This window comes from Danio rerio, chromosome 9, assembly GCF_052040795.2.
Source record: "Danio rerio strain M-AB ecotype USA chromosome 9, GRCz13ab, whole genome shotgun sequence".
Taxonomy (NCBI): domain Eukaryota; kingdom Metazoa; phylum Chordata; class Actinopteri; order Cypriniformes; family Danionidae; genus Danio; species Danio rerio.
Window position 1 is genome coordinate 53,736,566 of NC_141029.1, and position 17,399 is coordinate 53,753,964.

General features: G+C 38.0%; 1 protein-coding gene across 2 annotated transcripts in view; it reads left to right on the forward strand.

Moving 5' to 3' along the window:
- Positions 1-930: 930 nt before the first annotated feature.
- Positions 931-17,399, forward strand: part of rbms1b (RNA binding motif, single stranded interacting protein 1b) — a 172,096-nt gene continuing 155,627 nt past the window's right edge. For both annotated transcript variants that reach the window (XM_087268581.1, XM_087268584.1), the window contains exon 1: positions 931-1,113. In XM_087268581.1, coding sequence (XP_087124707.1) covers positions 1,045-1,113 — 69 coding nt within the window. In that variant the 5' untranslated portion in view covers positions 931-1,044. The remainder of the gene's footprint in view (positions 1,114-17,399) is intronic.

Genomic DNA, 17,399 nt, shown 5'->3' on the forward strand with positions numbered 1-17,399 from the left:
TTAAACACCTGACAGGTCTGTTATTATGAAGTCATATTTTTGCTTCAAATGTTCAGTGTTTGGTTTGTGTTTATTAGCTTATTATCAGCTTATTTAAAGGGATAATCCCAGCCTCCCCTCTAAAAAAGCTTAAAAAGAGTACCATTTTTTCTGTTGAATACAAAAGACGTTGGAAACCCGTAACCATTGACATCCTTATATAAAGAAACAATTCTATGGAAGTCATCTGCAACCAGTTTCCAACATTCTGAAAAACATCTTCACCAGCATATCCTATAATTTTGTGTCTCAAACTGCTGTGAGACTGTTTGGTGTGATTTTTTGTTCAATTTAATATGCAAGTCATTGGAATATCTACAAGAATATTAATGTTAAGCACACCTGACAGGCTTTTTGTCAAGTCATTAAAAAATTAAATGCAAAATAAACTTCCCAGATAATTAAATGAACTTTTATTTTTGCTTGAGATGTTCAGTGTTTGGTTGGTGTTTATTAGCTTATTATCGACATATTAGAGGGATAATCCCCCCTTTATTTGACTTTGGTGCTCTGCAAACATCCCAGACTTTGAAATCAACTCATCTTTTTGATTCAGATATTCAAGGTTTGGTGTTTATTGGCTTATTGTCTACTTATTAAACGGATAATTATACATAGCCTGTATTGAACACATCACAGAGAGCTGTGAGTGACAGTATATGTTTAGGTGAACTATCTCTTTAATATGCAGGCTAAAAGAATAAACTCCTGACAAGCCTGTTATTATCAAGTCTTTAAAATATTATAATGCTAAATTAACATGCCAGACTTTAGGGCAAACTCATCTTTTTGCTTCAGATGTTGGTGCTTATTGGCTGTTATTATTGCAGACTTTGGAGCAGAGTTTTCGTGCTCTGCTCTGCTCCACTGCAGCTCCACCGCCCACCGCGCACTCAGTCCCCGCGTTTGGACGTCGACAGCACCGGACAAACAGTCTCCGTTTCTCCTCCGGTTTTACAGCTCTGACCGAAGTGACATCCACGTCTAAATTTACCGCTAATCTTCATGGGCAAGGTGTGGAGGCAGATGTACCCCCAATATACCTACTATTACCCCCCTTACCTGCAAGCTAAGGTACGGAAAGATCAGTTTACCTCATGCTTGATATCGATTTTGTTGATTTCGGTGCTGTTGTGTCGTATGTTTTAGCATACATACAGTAGAAGCTATGCTAGTAGATTTCTCGATTTAGCGCTGGTGTAAGTTTGTATCGTACTTGAGGGGGTTTTCGGGCGGACATTTTAAATAGCTTTTTTTCTTATCAAGATGTAAACAGTCAAATCCTGATAACATTATAAGCACCAGTCGTTGCTGCTTTGTATGTAGAGCTGGGTTAAACTCTTTGTTGTCGTCGTTTTTTTTTTCCGGCGTTGTTAAATGTTTTGTTCGTTTTCTCGGCCAGTGAATTCCTGTGACATGACATATCGCTCTCTGGCTGAAGCCAATCTCTGAACTGTGAGAATTTGCTCATTCATCACACTACTTCTGGATTATTTATTAACGTTATTATTGTGTTTTGGTGCACAGCATGAGCAGTGTTTAATTGTACAGAGGCAGAATACGTTGTTTGCCTTACATTATCATCAAGTGGACGACTGGCAGTGGGTGAAATGAATGGTGATTTTGCATGATTTTTATTATGTTATAAAAGTCAGATTTGCTCAAATTAACACGTTTTTAATGTCCGAAATGTCTGTATTGCTATAATATGACGTGTAGAGCAGGATAGTTAATGAATAATATGTGTAATAGTAAATCAAAATCAATTAAAAATTAAGAAAAACTTAAATGAGGTTGAATTATATACATTGTCATTAAGTGGACGATTGGTAGTGGGTAGAATGGGTGGTGATTTTAGCAGACATGTTATTATAGTGTTATAAAAGTCAGATTTGCTCAAATGAACACATTATTTGTGTCCTAAATGTTTGTTTTTCATGATGTGTACAACAGAATAGTTGATGGTTAATTCTGATAACTGTTTAATAACCTGTGTAATCGCCAACTAAAATGAAGTAAAAGTTAGAGAAACTTTATTAAGGTTAATTAATATTACATACATTGTCATTAAGTGGATGATTGGTAGTGGTTAAAATGGGTGGAGATTTAGCAGTAATTGGATATAATACTGTTATAAAAGTTTGATTTGCTCAAATGAACATGTTTTTTATGTGCTAAATGTTTGTTTTTCAGTAATATGATGTATAGAACAGGATAGTTGATGGTTAATTCTGATATCTGTTTAATAACCCGTGTAATCGTCTAACGAAATGAACTCAAAGTTAAGAAAATGTAGTTAAGGCTAAATTAATATTATATTGTCAATAAGTGGACGACTGACAGTGGCTGATATGGTTGGTTATTTAGCAGAAATAGGTTATAATACTGTTATAAAAGTCAGATTTGCTCAAATGAAGACTTTCTTTATGTCCTAAAGGTTTGTTTAGCAGTAGTATGAGGTGTAGTGCAGAATAGTTGATAGTTAATTCTGATATCTGTTTAATAACCCGTGTAATCGTCTAACGAAATGAACTCAAAGTTAAGAAAATGTAGTTAAGGTTAAATTAATATTATATTGTCTATAAGTGGACGACTGACAGTGGCTGATATGGTTGGTTATTTAGCAGACATAGGTTATAATACTGTTATAAAAGTCAGATTTGCTCAAATGAAGACTTTCTTTATGTCCTAAAGGTTTGTTTAGCAGTAGTATGAGGTGTAGTGCAGAATAGTTGATAGTTAATTCTGATAGCTGTTTAATAATCTGTGTAATCGTCAAACGAAATGAACTCAAAGTTAAGAAAACGTAATTAAGGTTAAATTAATATTATATTGTCATTAAGCAGATGACTAACAGTGGCTGAAATGGGTGGTTATTTAGCAGACATAGGTTATTCAATTCAGCTTTTTTTGTATAGCGCTTTTACAATGTCGATTGTGTCAAAGCAGCTTCACATAAATGGTCATAGTAACTAAATCAGGGTAGTTCAGTTTTTAGTGTTTAAGTTCCCTTTAGTTTAGCTCAGTTGAGTGTGGTTTAAAATTGTGGTTATATTATTGTTATAAAAGTCAGATCTGCTCAAATGAAGACTTTCTTTATGTCCTAAAGGTTTGTTTTGTAGTAATATGAGGTGTAGATCAGGATAGTTGATGGTTAATTCTGATAGCTGTTTAATAACCTGTGTAATCGTCAAACGAAATGAAGTAGAAGTCAGGAGAAACTTCATTGGGGTTAAATTAATATTACATACATTGTCATTAAGTGGAGGATTGGTATTGGGTGAAATGGGTGGTAATTTAGCAGACATAGGTTATAATACTGGTATAAAAGTCAGATTTGCTCAAATTAACTTGTTATTTATGTGCTAAATGTTTGTTTGCAGTAATATGATGTGTAGAACATGATAGTTGATGGTTAATTCTGATAGCTGTTTAATTACCCGTGTAATGGTCAAACAAAATTTAAGAAAACTTTATTAATTTTACATAATTAGTAAACACGTAACAATATTCACACAAAATATCTTAAATATAAAAGAAAACAAAAACTTTTATCAATTTAAATATTATATTTATTACTATTAATATATTAATTGACAAGAGATGTTGTTGAAACTACAGCTTTTTACGTTTTGGGGGTATTTGTCACATTTTTAACAGATTGATTAGACATTAAACATACTGCATTATGCAACCCAGGCTCATTCTGAAAACGTAGTCCAGCGGACGTTTCTGGAGACTGCGAAATACGTCCCGGGAGGTACGTATTTGTGCAGTTTATGTTTTCGCGAATCCGTGAGAGGCTGCTGTGCGCGCATTTTTGTATCTCGAACGTCTCTCGTGAGTGCCGTTTACACCCGCGATGTTCTCGCGTCAACTCACCAGAGGCCGCTGTCTGACCGACCGAATGATTGACTGCGCGACCGGCCAATCGGCTGACCCACCCTACTCCTTCCCTGAACCCAACGATTGACCCGCCTGCCTACTCACTTCCCTAAACCCGAGCAACAATTTAGAAAAGCTGTCTAGAAAAAGAAAAACCCCTTGTCTGTTTTTTTTTTAACCACGTTTTTGGATTTCACTACGTTTCACCCTGTTATGAACTCTAAACCTGTGTTCGCTTTATTTTTTGGATTCTGTTTTTGTCTTACCTGATTTCTGGAACTGCTCTTCCCCGGACTCGAACCGGGACGCCTTTGTCAACTCCTCCTCTCTGCATCTGAAGTCCGCCGACGCACACGATGAGCTGACTGGACGAACTGACTGCAGCGGGAAAGCCCTCCACACGGAGGTAAGCGGTCAGTCGGCAAGCGCGAAAGGGAAAGCCGTCACACCGCCCCGTAGCGTTCGCTTAAAAAAATGAAATGCAGCCATACGTACCTCCCGGGACGTATTTCGCGGTCTCCAGAAACGTCCGCTGGACTACGTTTTCAGAATGAGCCTGGGTTGGCATCATGCGTGTGTATGTGTGTTTAGATGAGCTGAATATTTTGATAATTCATTAATACAGCCCAGTGTGCTGATTGCATTTTTTCAGTCAATATAGTGCGACACTGTTTTTTCCACATGTAGTCCTGTGGCAATGCCCATTTCAGCATCCTCTATTAAAAATGATATTGTCGACTGGTCATATTAATCTTTTGATTTGCGATTTTTTTTTAGGAAACAAGCACAATTAATTAATTTCAACCATAAAAAAGCATGAGAATTAACATCAAAGTCAGTGAGCCGTGAGGAAATGTTGCTTGTGTTTATCAGAGACATCATAGCTGATCAATATTGAGACACTCTATGGGTGGAGTACATCCATTATACTGCCTGAATGTGGATATGATACTAATCAGCTTTCATCTATTAAAGTATCCACATATCACGGAGCTTTAGGAAAGCATTGATTTGTGACAGGGGAAAATATGAGTCCTAACCACTACAAGTTGTTGTCAATCAAAGCACTGCACTGGTCAAAAAGTGTCAGCATTACTGCAGTGCTTTCTGTTTGATCTAATCAGTTGGCTTTATTAATGTGAATGTGGATGAGGATTTTGCTGAGTATCAAGCGTTTGCGGCAAGAGGCTTTTATGCACTTGTCACCAGCAAAGCTTTATATTTCACTCTTATAAGAGTCAAGAGGTCAACCTATTTTAATCTGACATATTTCTGAGAGAGACGTGTTTAAAAGCGTCTTTTATCCATCGGGAATTGATTGTGTGGTAAAATGTGGATGTCACATGTAGTCAAGTGGTTGGAGGGGAAATTAAGAGGCGAGAAATTGAAGTTGCGACAGTCTTTTTTCCCTCTTGTGTTGTGAAACAGCTTTTTGAACAAGAAAAAAAATGCTGGCCTGGATTTGATGTTTTTCATTTAGAGTTGATTGGATTGTTGTGGTTTGCTGTGATTTCATGCACATGAAAAACTCTGAAACCGGAATCAGTTTTGGTTATGTTGTGGCTTTAACAATGTCGTTCCAAAAGGGAAAGTTGATGTATAACTCAACATTATGAGATACTGTACAATGCAAAGACCAATGAGATTTAAAAGAAATATGCACTGAAAAGTGTGAATGTGTGTGTGTAGTGTATGGGTGTTTTGCAGTGTTGGGTTGCAGCTGGAAGGACATTCGCCACATAAAGCATATGCCAGTAATTGGTGGTTCATTCCGCTGTTTCAAAAACAGGTGTTTAGTGCAAGGATAGTGAGTGAGTGCGCTGAAAAATGCAACCCAGGCTCATTGCGGATACGTACCCAGGTCTACATTTCTGGGGACAGCGAATTATGCAACCGGAGGAACGTCTGCAGTTTTTATTTTTGCAAATCCACCAGACGCCTCTGTGTACGCTTATTGAAGATCACAATTTTCCCTCGCACGTACTTTTCTCGGGTAAATCCACTAGAGGACGCAATATACACCTGGCCGACCAAGTCAGCTTGCTGTCGAATGCCTGACTGACAAACCCATCCTGACATATTTCTAAAAGAAACGTGTTTAAAGCCATCTTTTTATCTATCGGGAATAGATTGTGTGGTAAAATAAGGATGTTACATGTAGTAAAGTGGTTAGAGGGTTAATTAAAAGGCGAAAAATTGAAGTTGCGACAGTCTTTTTACCCTCTTGTGTTGTGAAACAGCTTTTTAAACAAACAAAAAAAAAATGCTGGCCTGGATTTGATGTTTTTCATTTGGAGTTGATTGGATTGTTGTGGTTTGCTGTGATTTCATGCACATGAAAAACTCTGAAACCGGAATCAGTTTTGGTTTTGTTGTGGCTTTAACAATGTCAATCCAAAAGGGAAAGTTGATGTATAACTCAACATTTTGAGATACTGTACAATGCAAAGACCAATGAGATTTAAAAGAAATATGCACTGAAAAGTGTGAATGTGTGTGTGTGAACAAGAGAGTGTATGGGTGTTTTGCAGTGCTGGGTTGCAGCTGGAAGGACATTCGCCACATAAAGCATATGCCAGTAATTGGTGGTTCATTCCGCTGTTTTAAAAACGGGTGTTTAGTGCAAGGATAGTGAGTGAGTGCGCTGAAAAATGCAACCCAGGCTCATTGCGGATACGTACCCAGGTCTACATTTCTGGGGACAGCGAAATATGCAACCGGAGGAACATCTGCAGTTTTTATTTTTGCAAATCCACCAGACGCCTCTGTGTACGCTTATTGAAGATCTCAATTTTCCCTCGCACGTACTTTTCTCGGGTAAATCCACCAGAGGACGCAATATACACCTGGCCGACCAAGTCAGCTTGCTGTCGAATGCCTGACTGACAAACCCATCCTGACATATTTCTAAAAGAAACGTGTTTAAAGCCATCTTTTTATCTATCGGGAATAGATTGTGTGGTAAAATAAGGATGTTACATGTAGTAAAGTGGTTAGAGGGTTAATTAAAAGGCGAAAAATTGAAGTTGCGACAGTCTTTTTTCCCTCTTGTGTTGTGAAACAGCTTTTTGAACAAGAAAAAAAATGCTGGCCTGGATTTGATGTTTTTCATTTGGAGTTGATTGGATTGTTGTGGTTTGCTGTGATTTCATGCACATGAAAAACTCTGAAACAGGAATCAGTTTTGGTTTTGTTGTGGCTTTAACAATGTCGCTCCAAAAGGGAAAGTTGATGTATAACTCAACATTATGAGATACTGTACAATGCAAAGACCAATGAGATTTAAAAGAAATATGCACTGAAAAGTGTGAATGTGTGTGTGTGAACAAGAGAGTGTATGGGTGTTTTGCAGTGCTGGGTTGCAGCTGGAAGGACATTCGCCACATAAAGCATATGCCAGCAATTGGTGGTTCATTCCGCTGTTTCAAAAACGGGTGTTTAGTGCAAGGATAGTGAGTGAGTGCGCTGAAAAATGCAACCCAGGCTCATTGCGGATACGTACCCAGGTCTACATTTTTGGGGACAGCGAAATATGCAACCGGAGGAACGTCTGCAGTTTTTATTTTTGCAAATCCACCAGATGCCTCTGTGTACGCTTATTGAAGATCATAATTTTCCCTCGCACGTATTTTTCTCGGGTAAATCCACCAGAGGACGCAATATACACCTGGCCGACCAAGTCAGCTTGCTGTCGAATGCCTGACTGACAAACCCATCCTGACATATTTCTAAAAGAAACGTGTTTAAAGCCATCTTTTTATCTATCGGGAATAGATTGTGTGGTAAAATAAGGATGTTACATCTAGTAAAGTGGTTAGAGGGTTAATTAAAAGGCGAAAAATTGAAGTTGCGACAGTCTTTTTTCCCTCTTGTGTTGTGAAACAGCTTTTTGAACAAGAAAAAAAATGCTGGCCTGGATTTGATGTTTTTCATTTGGAGTTGATTGGATTGTTGTGGTTAGCTGTGATTTCATGCACATGAAAAACTCTAAAACAGGAATCAGTTTTGGTTTTGTTGTGGCTTTAACAATGTCGCTCCAAAAGGGAAAGTTGATGTATAACTCAACATTATGAGATACTGTACAATGCAAAGACCAATGTGATTTAAAGGAAATATGCACTGAAATGTGTGAGTGTGTGTGTGTGAACGAGAGAGTGTATGGGTGTTTTACAGTGCTGGCTTGCAGCTGGAAGGACATTCGCCACATAAAGCATATGCCAGTAATTGGTGGTTCATTCCGCTTTTTCAAAAACAGGTGTTTAGTGCAAGGATAGTGAGTGAGTGTTGAAAAGTCCAACACAGGCTCATTGCGGATACGTACCAAGGTCTACATTTCTGGGAACAGCAAATTATGTAACAGGAGTTACATCTGCTTGTAGTTTTTGTTTTCCACCAAATCCACCAGTGGTTGCTATGTACGATTTTTGATTATCTCAAATTTCTTTCATGCGTCCTCTTCTCACGTAAATTCACCAGAGAGTGCAATATACACTTTAGCCGACCACGCCAGCTTGCTGTTGACTGACTGACCAACTGACTGACTTACAAACCCACCCACCACCCTCCTTAAACCCAACCAATAGTGTTTTCAAAATCAATCACGGCTGCATGATTTCATCACGTTTTCAGTCTGTTTTTTATTTATTTATATATTTATCTTTGCTTTTGTTTTACCTGGAACTTTTTGTTTCTGGAACTTTTCTACACCGGACTTGAACCCCGCCGTCGTCGCAATCAACTCCGCTTCGCATCCCAAGTCCATTGGCATACATAGTGAGTGACTGGGCGAACTGGTAACATCAGAAAGGCCATACGAAGATACCCTGCCAGCGGGTAGCGTGAAAGGGAACAGAAGCCGGCGGCATCATACCATAGCTATCATAATCATAGCTCTCGTTTTATGGATAAGTTGAAGTTAGATGTACCTCTGGGTACATATTGTGCAATCTCCAGAAATTTAGACAGAGGAACGTATCCACAATAAGCCTGTATTGCTTGAAAAATATTTAGTCAAATATAAGGAGCTGTCTTCATGGCAGAGATAAAAGAAATCAGTTATTAGAAATGAGTTATTAAAACTAATATGTTTAGGAATGTATTGAAATTTTTTTCCCATTAAATAGAAATTGGGGTAAAAAAATATACAGGGGGGCTAATAATTCTGACTATATAAAATGAGCTGAATCAACACAGTTTTAATTAAATTTTTTAAGCACAACTTAATTGTTTCATGTTCAAAATACTTAAATTTGTTTATTAATTTGTGTTGGGACACCATGAGTAAATTGTGTGGAACCCTGCATTTTTTACAGTGTGGGTTTTTTCTGACCACTTCATAGTGGAGTTTATGGAGTGTTTATGAACTCCATCCTGTATAGATGTAAGTACGACAGTGTTTAGAGTTTCAGGACGCTTTTGTTTACATTGAAGGACCCATGGAGAGTCAACATGCTAAACAACAATGTAAATCTTTAGAGCATCACCTGTGTTTCCCAGATTTTCCTATACTGTGCTTAGGCCTGTCACGATAAGGAATTTTGGTTGTGCGATATATTGTCACAGAAATAGTTCCGATAAGGGATATTACTGTCATTTTGAAATAATTTCATGCCACTGATAATATAATGATGCCACTGATTATATAACAGCAGCATAATAATGCAAAGAGCCATAAACACTTAAATATTATATATATATATATATATATATATATATATATATATATATATATATATATATATATATATATATATATATATATAAAAATATTATAATATACTTAAATACTTATGTCACATTCACCAGCGATCTAGCTTATGCAGATCGCTGGAGCACTACAAATCTGCCAACAAAAGAACTACAAGATCCAGTCATGCACCACTTACACATCTGCCCTAGATCTTGTTTGATTGCGAACACTGAGTCTTGTTTATCTGTTTGTGAACATTACAATGCATTTTCCTTGATCTTCCATGATTTTGTACCTTCGCTTTGTTTTGTTTGTTTTATTGTTTATCCCTGTCTGCTGATCACTCGCTTGTTATTTTGACCATGAATTGCCCGTATACATCTGTTTGCTTCTGTGTTGATTATTGCTTGCCAGACCATTCTGTTTAATAAATCCTGCATTTGGATCCTCACTTTCCTTGTTAGATTCACTTCACATTACAACTTATCAGTCTTAAGGTATTGATGTTATAAAGGTAAATGTCCTGTTATGTATACTAATAAATGACCTATTATTGACAAATATATATATCAGTCAGGGTTCTGCCGCTCTGGTCATGTAAATTTTGTTTTGGTGGCAGAGTCTTGACACTGGCTCTGTCTAATCCTGTCCTGTTGTGCTCAGCTCGAGTTTTCTTGAGTCGAGCACTTGTTTTGTCATTGTGTGTGTGTCTCTGTATGAGCGCCATTTGTGAACGCACATGGACCGTGCGCGTCCCCGCTTGAGGTCTTTGCGTGTTTTCAAGTGCGTGCTCTCGTCCGAGTATTGACATTCTTCTGTCTGCAGCGTGGTGTTTCATTCCCAGCGTCTCAGTCCAGTTGGTTTCGGTTTTGGTCGGAGCTGGGATAAAACATGCTCGCTGCGTGTGTTAGTGCACGGTGAGTGTTTTCATTCATCGTGTAATCGTGTCTTGCGTTCAGTCTTCTGTTAGTGTTGTGTTTAGCACGTGGTGCGTGTTTACATGCACCGCGTGCTTGGGTTGTCATGAACATGCGGTTAATGAGTTATCTCATTGGCTGCATATTCTAGTCTTGTTTTATGTGACCGCATGGCTTGTGTTGTCTCTTTGTGTCATGTGCTCTCCCGTCTATTGTCTAGTCCCACCCTCCTTGTTAACCTATTATTAGTTAATTGTGTTCATCTGGTTGTATGTTAATTTATTTCTGTTTATAATCCCCTCATGTCTGTCGTCCTGGGCCTGTTCGTCACCGTATGTCATCGTTTCACTCCTTGTCCTGTCGTGTGTTCCAGCCCTGATCCCTACCAGCCTGCCCAGTCAAGTTTGTTTGTTTGGTTATTAGTTTTGCTAGTGTTATCCCCCTCGGGGTAGTTTGTTTTGCTGTTTTCCTTTTGATTTTGTTCAATAAATACCCATCATTTCCCTGCACTTGAGTCCTCGACCCTTTCCTCTACACAACCGTGACATTGTTAGTGCTGTGTAAGCATGATCAAAATCAGTTTTACATAGATATAAAAACTAATTTAAACAAAATAGATTGTTGCGTATTTTATGATATGCTGTAATAAATTTGAACGTCATAGTTTTTCTTGTTTACCATGTACATGTAGACATTACATGAAACAATACGTCATGAAAATGTACCTAAAAGTTCTGGAAATGTCTTGGAAAAGTCATGGAATTTCAATAGTAAAAATGTGTAAAAACCCTGTAAAACAAACTAAAACAGGGTCTTCAAATGCTCCATTTTCAAAGGTCAAATATATCAGAGTAGTATAGATGGATGCCAGGCGCAACCATAACAGAACTTAAATGTTTTTAAATGCACCAGTATAAACAACACCTAAGTGAGACACAATCAGGGAACAAGATTTAAATATGTAGACCAGATTTGCAAACCAGCACCATTTTTTGGTTTAGTGGTCATAATAGTATTTAAATCTCACTTATGATTATGAGTTAAAAACGGAGACAAATATTTAGTAAAGGGATAAACTGAAAACATGAGATGAAAAAAGGCACATTAGTTTATCTTCTTGAGCTGTCACTGCTGGATGGTTCAAAGCGGCTTTCAGTCTGGACACGGAAAGCACTGCGCTATGAAACCTATTCACTTCAATGGCTTGTGCCTTGCAAAAAAACAAAAGCGTGCCGGTCAGTTAGTTGACAGCACCCTCTGGTGGATTTACGGGAGAACAGCAGGTGTCAATGGCACTCGTGGCAGAAATTTGAGAACTGAAAAAGTTTATACAGCGACCTCTGGTGGATTCGCGAAAAATTGCAAAGACACGTACTTGCTGGGACGTATTTGGTGCTCTCCTAGAAAAGTATATAGTGATACGTTTTCAGAATGAGCCTGGGTTGTTTTCAAGATACAAGTATTCAGCTTAAAGTGACATTCCTTAAATTCCTTACTCTGTTAATTACCACTTGAGAAATATTAAAAAAAGAAATAAAAATTCACTGGATGGCGGATAATTGTGCTTACTCCAACTGTTAGTAGTTTGAACAAGCAGTAAAATATATGTTTTCGCAGTGCACCACACTTTTTTTTCAGTCCGTACCATTCATCTCCTTTCAATTTAAATTTTTGCAATTAAATGCTGTGTCTTTTATTTGGTTGTTGTTGCGGTTTGCTGTTTTGCTATTTTTGAACACATGCCCTTGTAGGAGCTTGAACAAGTTGAGATGCTTTTGTAAGATAAGGCTTGACAGGGAAGGGAGGAGCAGCCTTTTTTATTATTACAGCAGCTTGATTTCTTTCAAGGCTGCAAGCCAAGAGCTTTTGTCTTTATTTGACAGGCGGAGAGGTAAAACACGTGTAATGGTGCTCTACTTGGACTTTTTTTAGCTTAATGTACAGCTTAGGCAGCAGCCAAAATACATGCAGTCTAATTTTAGTTAACTGTGTGACTGAAGTTGTGAAAGTTGTAGTGTTCAGACAATAATGTCAAGATTTTTGTATTGTGATGATAATTTTAAGCACATTTTCCCACTAGTTCCTGATTACTGTATTTCATTTTCCTTTGACTTAGTCCTGGGATGTTGCTATAAATAAAGCTCCACTGGGGCACAGCTGGATAACTGTATATATATATATATATATATATATATATATATATATATATATATATATATATATATATATATATATATATATATATGGTGTTTAACAAAGCAAGGAAATTTTCACAGTATGTCTGATATTATTATTTCTTCTGGAGAAAGTCTTATTTGTTTTATTTCGGCTAGAATAAAAAGCAGATTTAAAATTTTTAAACATCATTTTAAGGACAAAATCATAAGTCCCTTTAGGCTACGTTTTTTTTTTTTTTTTTTGATAGTCTACAGAACAAACCATCATTATACAATAACTTGCCTAATTACCCTAACCTGAATAGTTAAACTAATTAACCTAGTTAAGCCGTTAAATGTCACTTTAAGCTGTATAGAAGTGTCTTGAAAAATATCTAGTAAAATATTATTTACTGTCATCATGACAAAGATAAAATAAATCAGTTATAAGAGATGAGTTATTAAAACTATTATGATTAGAAATGTGTTAAAAAACTTCTCTTAGTTAAAAAAAAATGGGTGAAAAATAAACAGGGGCTAACAATTCAGGGGGGCTAATATTAATTTTATTAGAATGAAATTCTATAGATATTTCTATAAAAAAACAAAAAAAGATGTTTTATAGAGTTATCTGTTGTGTGTTGTCTTAGACCCGACTCATAGCCGAGAATTAGGTTTATTAAGTCTTACCTCCCTGACTCATCATCCCTCCTTTTTTGCTTCATACATGGAGCCATGCTTGTACTAAATAAGATCACCATCATATTATTTAAACTTTATTTTGTTGACTTGCAAAACTTACTGCATGCCGGCACTTCCACATAGAAGATTGTTACGCCGGTTTAACAATGCATGAGCGGCGCAAAAGCAGGACACTGGTGATTTTTACTGGGGCGCGTGCCCCAGTAAATGGGGTCTAGCAACACCCCTGACTTAGTCCCTTTATTCATCAGGGGTCGCCACAGAGGAATGATCAGCCAACTATTCCAGCTGATGTTTTACCCAGCGCTGGGAAACACCCATAAACTGCCATGTGATTGGCTGATTAGAATTTTGCATTAACTAGCGGTTGGACAGGTGTACCTAATAAAGTGGCCGGTGGGTGTATATACTGCAGTGACCTGCATCGACTGCCTTTTCAAAGCATTTTGCAAGATTAAATACTAAATTGTGTCTTTGGAAGTATTGCCAGCATTGCAAATGCTACAAAAATGGGCCAAACTATTTGTAAATGCAAATTCCATATTTATTTATTCATTTTTGCTTGTGTGAGTTTTTTCCTTTGCAATGCACATTTGCAACAGTTCCTCGAGAATGCGTGAAATTCACTACGAATTAAGTGACTCTTTGAGAAGCAACTGAACTGTAACAATTTATTCATGTCAAATTTACAAGTCAAGCAGGGAAACACGCTGTTGCATTATCACCAGTGCATAATTGTTGGAAAATGCACTGTTAATAATATGAATAATAATTAAAAAATAAATCCTCCAGCTCTGGCTTGTACCGTCAGAATTATAAGCCCTCCTGTATATTTCACCCCCCAATTTCTGTTTTAGCAGAAAGAAGATTTCTTTCTACACATTTCTAAACATAATAGTTTTATTGGCTCATTTCAGTGCTTCCCACAGGTTTGAAATATACTTGCGGTGGTAGCCGAATTGAAACACAGCATTTACCCACAGCACATGTATAGTTAAAGGTGCAGTAGGTGATGGTCTTCAGATCATTTTTTGTTGTGCTGGTTGAAAGTGTCTTCACAGTCCAATAGTAATGATTACAGTAAATGATCTAAATGTGTTTATATGTATTTTTATATTCTGGGTAAAGCATTAAACTAAAAAATGTTCGTCCAATTAAATAGAGTCGGACCGTCATCTCCCTTAATTCCAATAGGCAGGTCAGACTGTCTTTCAACAAATGTAGATTCCGACTTCTGCGCATCTGTTCACACAGATCCGCCATTAGCGAGTGCCCGTCTGCATCACAAACGCATGTGCGCGAGCGAGCTGCGGGCCGCTCGCAGATGCCGAATCGGAGCCGGAGGCGCCGAATAACAGCCGAGCTCGGGCCAATTACTGTAATGCCAGGCGCGAGTATAATTCGCTCTTAAAGCGGCCGCGCGGTCACGAGACGGACTGGGAGAAATGAAATGCTGCATTGAAACTTTTGAAAATTCTGAATCAGTATTGGAGTTACTTTAGCATGCTGGAGAAAGGAAGACACCATGGCTGAAGTATTACTGTTAGACAGGTAATGTTCTGTTTTGAAACTGTTTCATGTTAGATTGTGTTGTGTTATGAATGACTTATATGCACAGACGTGTTGTTCAGCCACTGAAATCTCCCAGTGAAAGATTGATGTGATTATTTTCAGTTTCATAAGGTTCCTTGACAGCATCTATTCACCTTATTCTCAGCTGACGAGTGGGCGCTGCCATTAGAATCTTTTTGTCTCGCGACTTCCGGTCACATTCACTTCCATTCATTTTTTGACGTTAACAACTGCTCGTTACGCTGTTTGATGTTGCAATTTAATATTTTCTTATTATATTATGCTACTTGGTCTGTATAGTCATGCAAACATTTGTTTGTTGAGCAAGTAGTTTGGCCATTTTCTGCCGTTTATTATTCCTTGTCATTTCTCCCATAGGCGACTGAATCGGAAGTTCTAAGACAATCGCGAAAACAGGCACACTTCCGCATTTTAGAATAAGGTCAATAATGTAGATTTATATTTAGTTTAACAACAAAACACCAGTAAACAGCGCTATTCCGCCTAGCCTGCTTTATTGAGCTGAAGTTGCTTTTATATTCACATTGGGTCATTTTTGAACAATCACAGCCTTTATATACTGTTTACTGCTAACGTTACTCTGAATATTCGCTCTGAAATAGCATGCAAGTGTGGCAAAGTATTTCATGTAATTCCTGCACGGCGCTGGCACTAAGGGCCTACTCACACTATGCCATCCGTATCGTGCCCAGGCCCGTTTCCCGGATCGTTTGAGAAGTGTGAGTGCGCTGAATCGGGCTCAAGCACGGTTCACTTGGCCGGCCCTGGCCCGGTTGGAAAAGGTGTGCCTGAGCGCGGTACACTTGGCCGAAACCGAAAGCGAGACGTGAACTTTAAGGGGCTGTTTCATATGGATTTATTAATCATTCTTACTGTTCAGTGATCGCAAACTGCCGTAGTTTATTAAAGACGAGAACTCCTCACAGCATGACAGCTGCGCACCTTCAGCAGACCTCCTCATTCCTGCAGCACGAGAGCTTTATGATTGTTTTTGAGCGCCAAAAGTGGCGGATCTGTCCGGTAAAATAACTGACTGCGTGTCCCCGCATCCCTAAGGACTGTTTGGCGAAATATTTGACGGCATGTCACTGCATGACAAACGACTGAAAGGATATAACTAGAGAACTCTCCACTGTGCTGCTGAGTGAGAGTGTATGGCAAGCCGTTTTAACATTTAAACCTTGTTCTGACTATCCATAAATATATTTAGAGATATAATTATATTTTGACTAGTCATAATTATAATTCGACTAGTCAGATTGACAATTAGAGATATGTGCAATTACAATTGTACAAGTACGAAATCAGATTGGAGATATCTGCAAATATATTATGACTAGTCATATTCCTCTATTGACTTCCATTGAAAAATATTTGCAGATATCTCTGAGTTTTGACTCGTCAAAAATCCCATTCAAGATATCTACAACTGTAATTCGACTATTAGTAAATTAATTAGAGATATCTTCAAATATATTAGTAAATATCTCTAAATATGACGAATTAAAGACATCTCCAAATGTATTATGACTAGTAAAAACTCAGTTAGAGATATCTCTAATTTCAATTGTGACTAGTCAAAACTCATTTAGAGATATCTGCAAATATTTTTCAATGGAAGTCAATAGAGGAATATGTCTAGTCATAATATATTTGCAGATATCTCCAATCTGATTTCGTACTAGTACAATTGCAATTGCAGATATCTCTAATTGTTATTCTAACTAGTCGAATTATAATTATGACTAGTCAAAATATAATTAGAGTTATCTCTCTAAATATATTATGGAGTCAGAACAAAGATTTAAATGCTAAAAAGGCTTGCCATAGAGAGCGCTTCTGAACAGCGCAGCAGCGATGACGTAAGCGTGCCGAGGCCCGATATGGTGTGAGTGCGGGCCGTCGGGGGAGACGGGAGGGGGGACAAGCGTGCTTTGGCCCGGTTCGAGGCAACTGTACCTAGTGTGAGTACGGCCTAACTAACTGGTGGATGACATGAACTAGTAAGTTGTCTGTCGGCTGTTGTGACGCGGTCCGCGCGCTCGCGATATCAGGAGGTGTGGCTTTGAATCACAGTCCCTCCCCGCCGTCGAAAGATAATATGCTAAGCGGTTAGCATTTTGGCAGATCAGCTACTGCACCTTTAACTATATGCAACGAACAAAACACAATTTCATTTTGAATAATAATTGTATTTAATATGACACTGTTATTGTAACCAAGGGGAGTGACACATACAACTGAGGTAGGATCCAAAATGCAGGTTTATTCGTCGTCATGCAAGCAATGGTCAATACAGGTGCAAACGGGTATGTGAAGGCAGTCCAGAATTGTAATCAGTAACAGGCGAAAGGTCAAAAGGCAGGCGGCAGACAAAGAATGCTACCAAGGCTAAGGTCGGTACACAGGATAACAAGA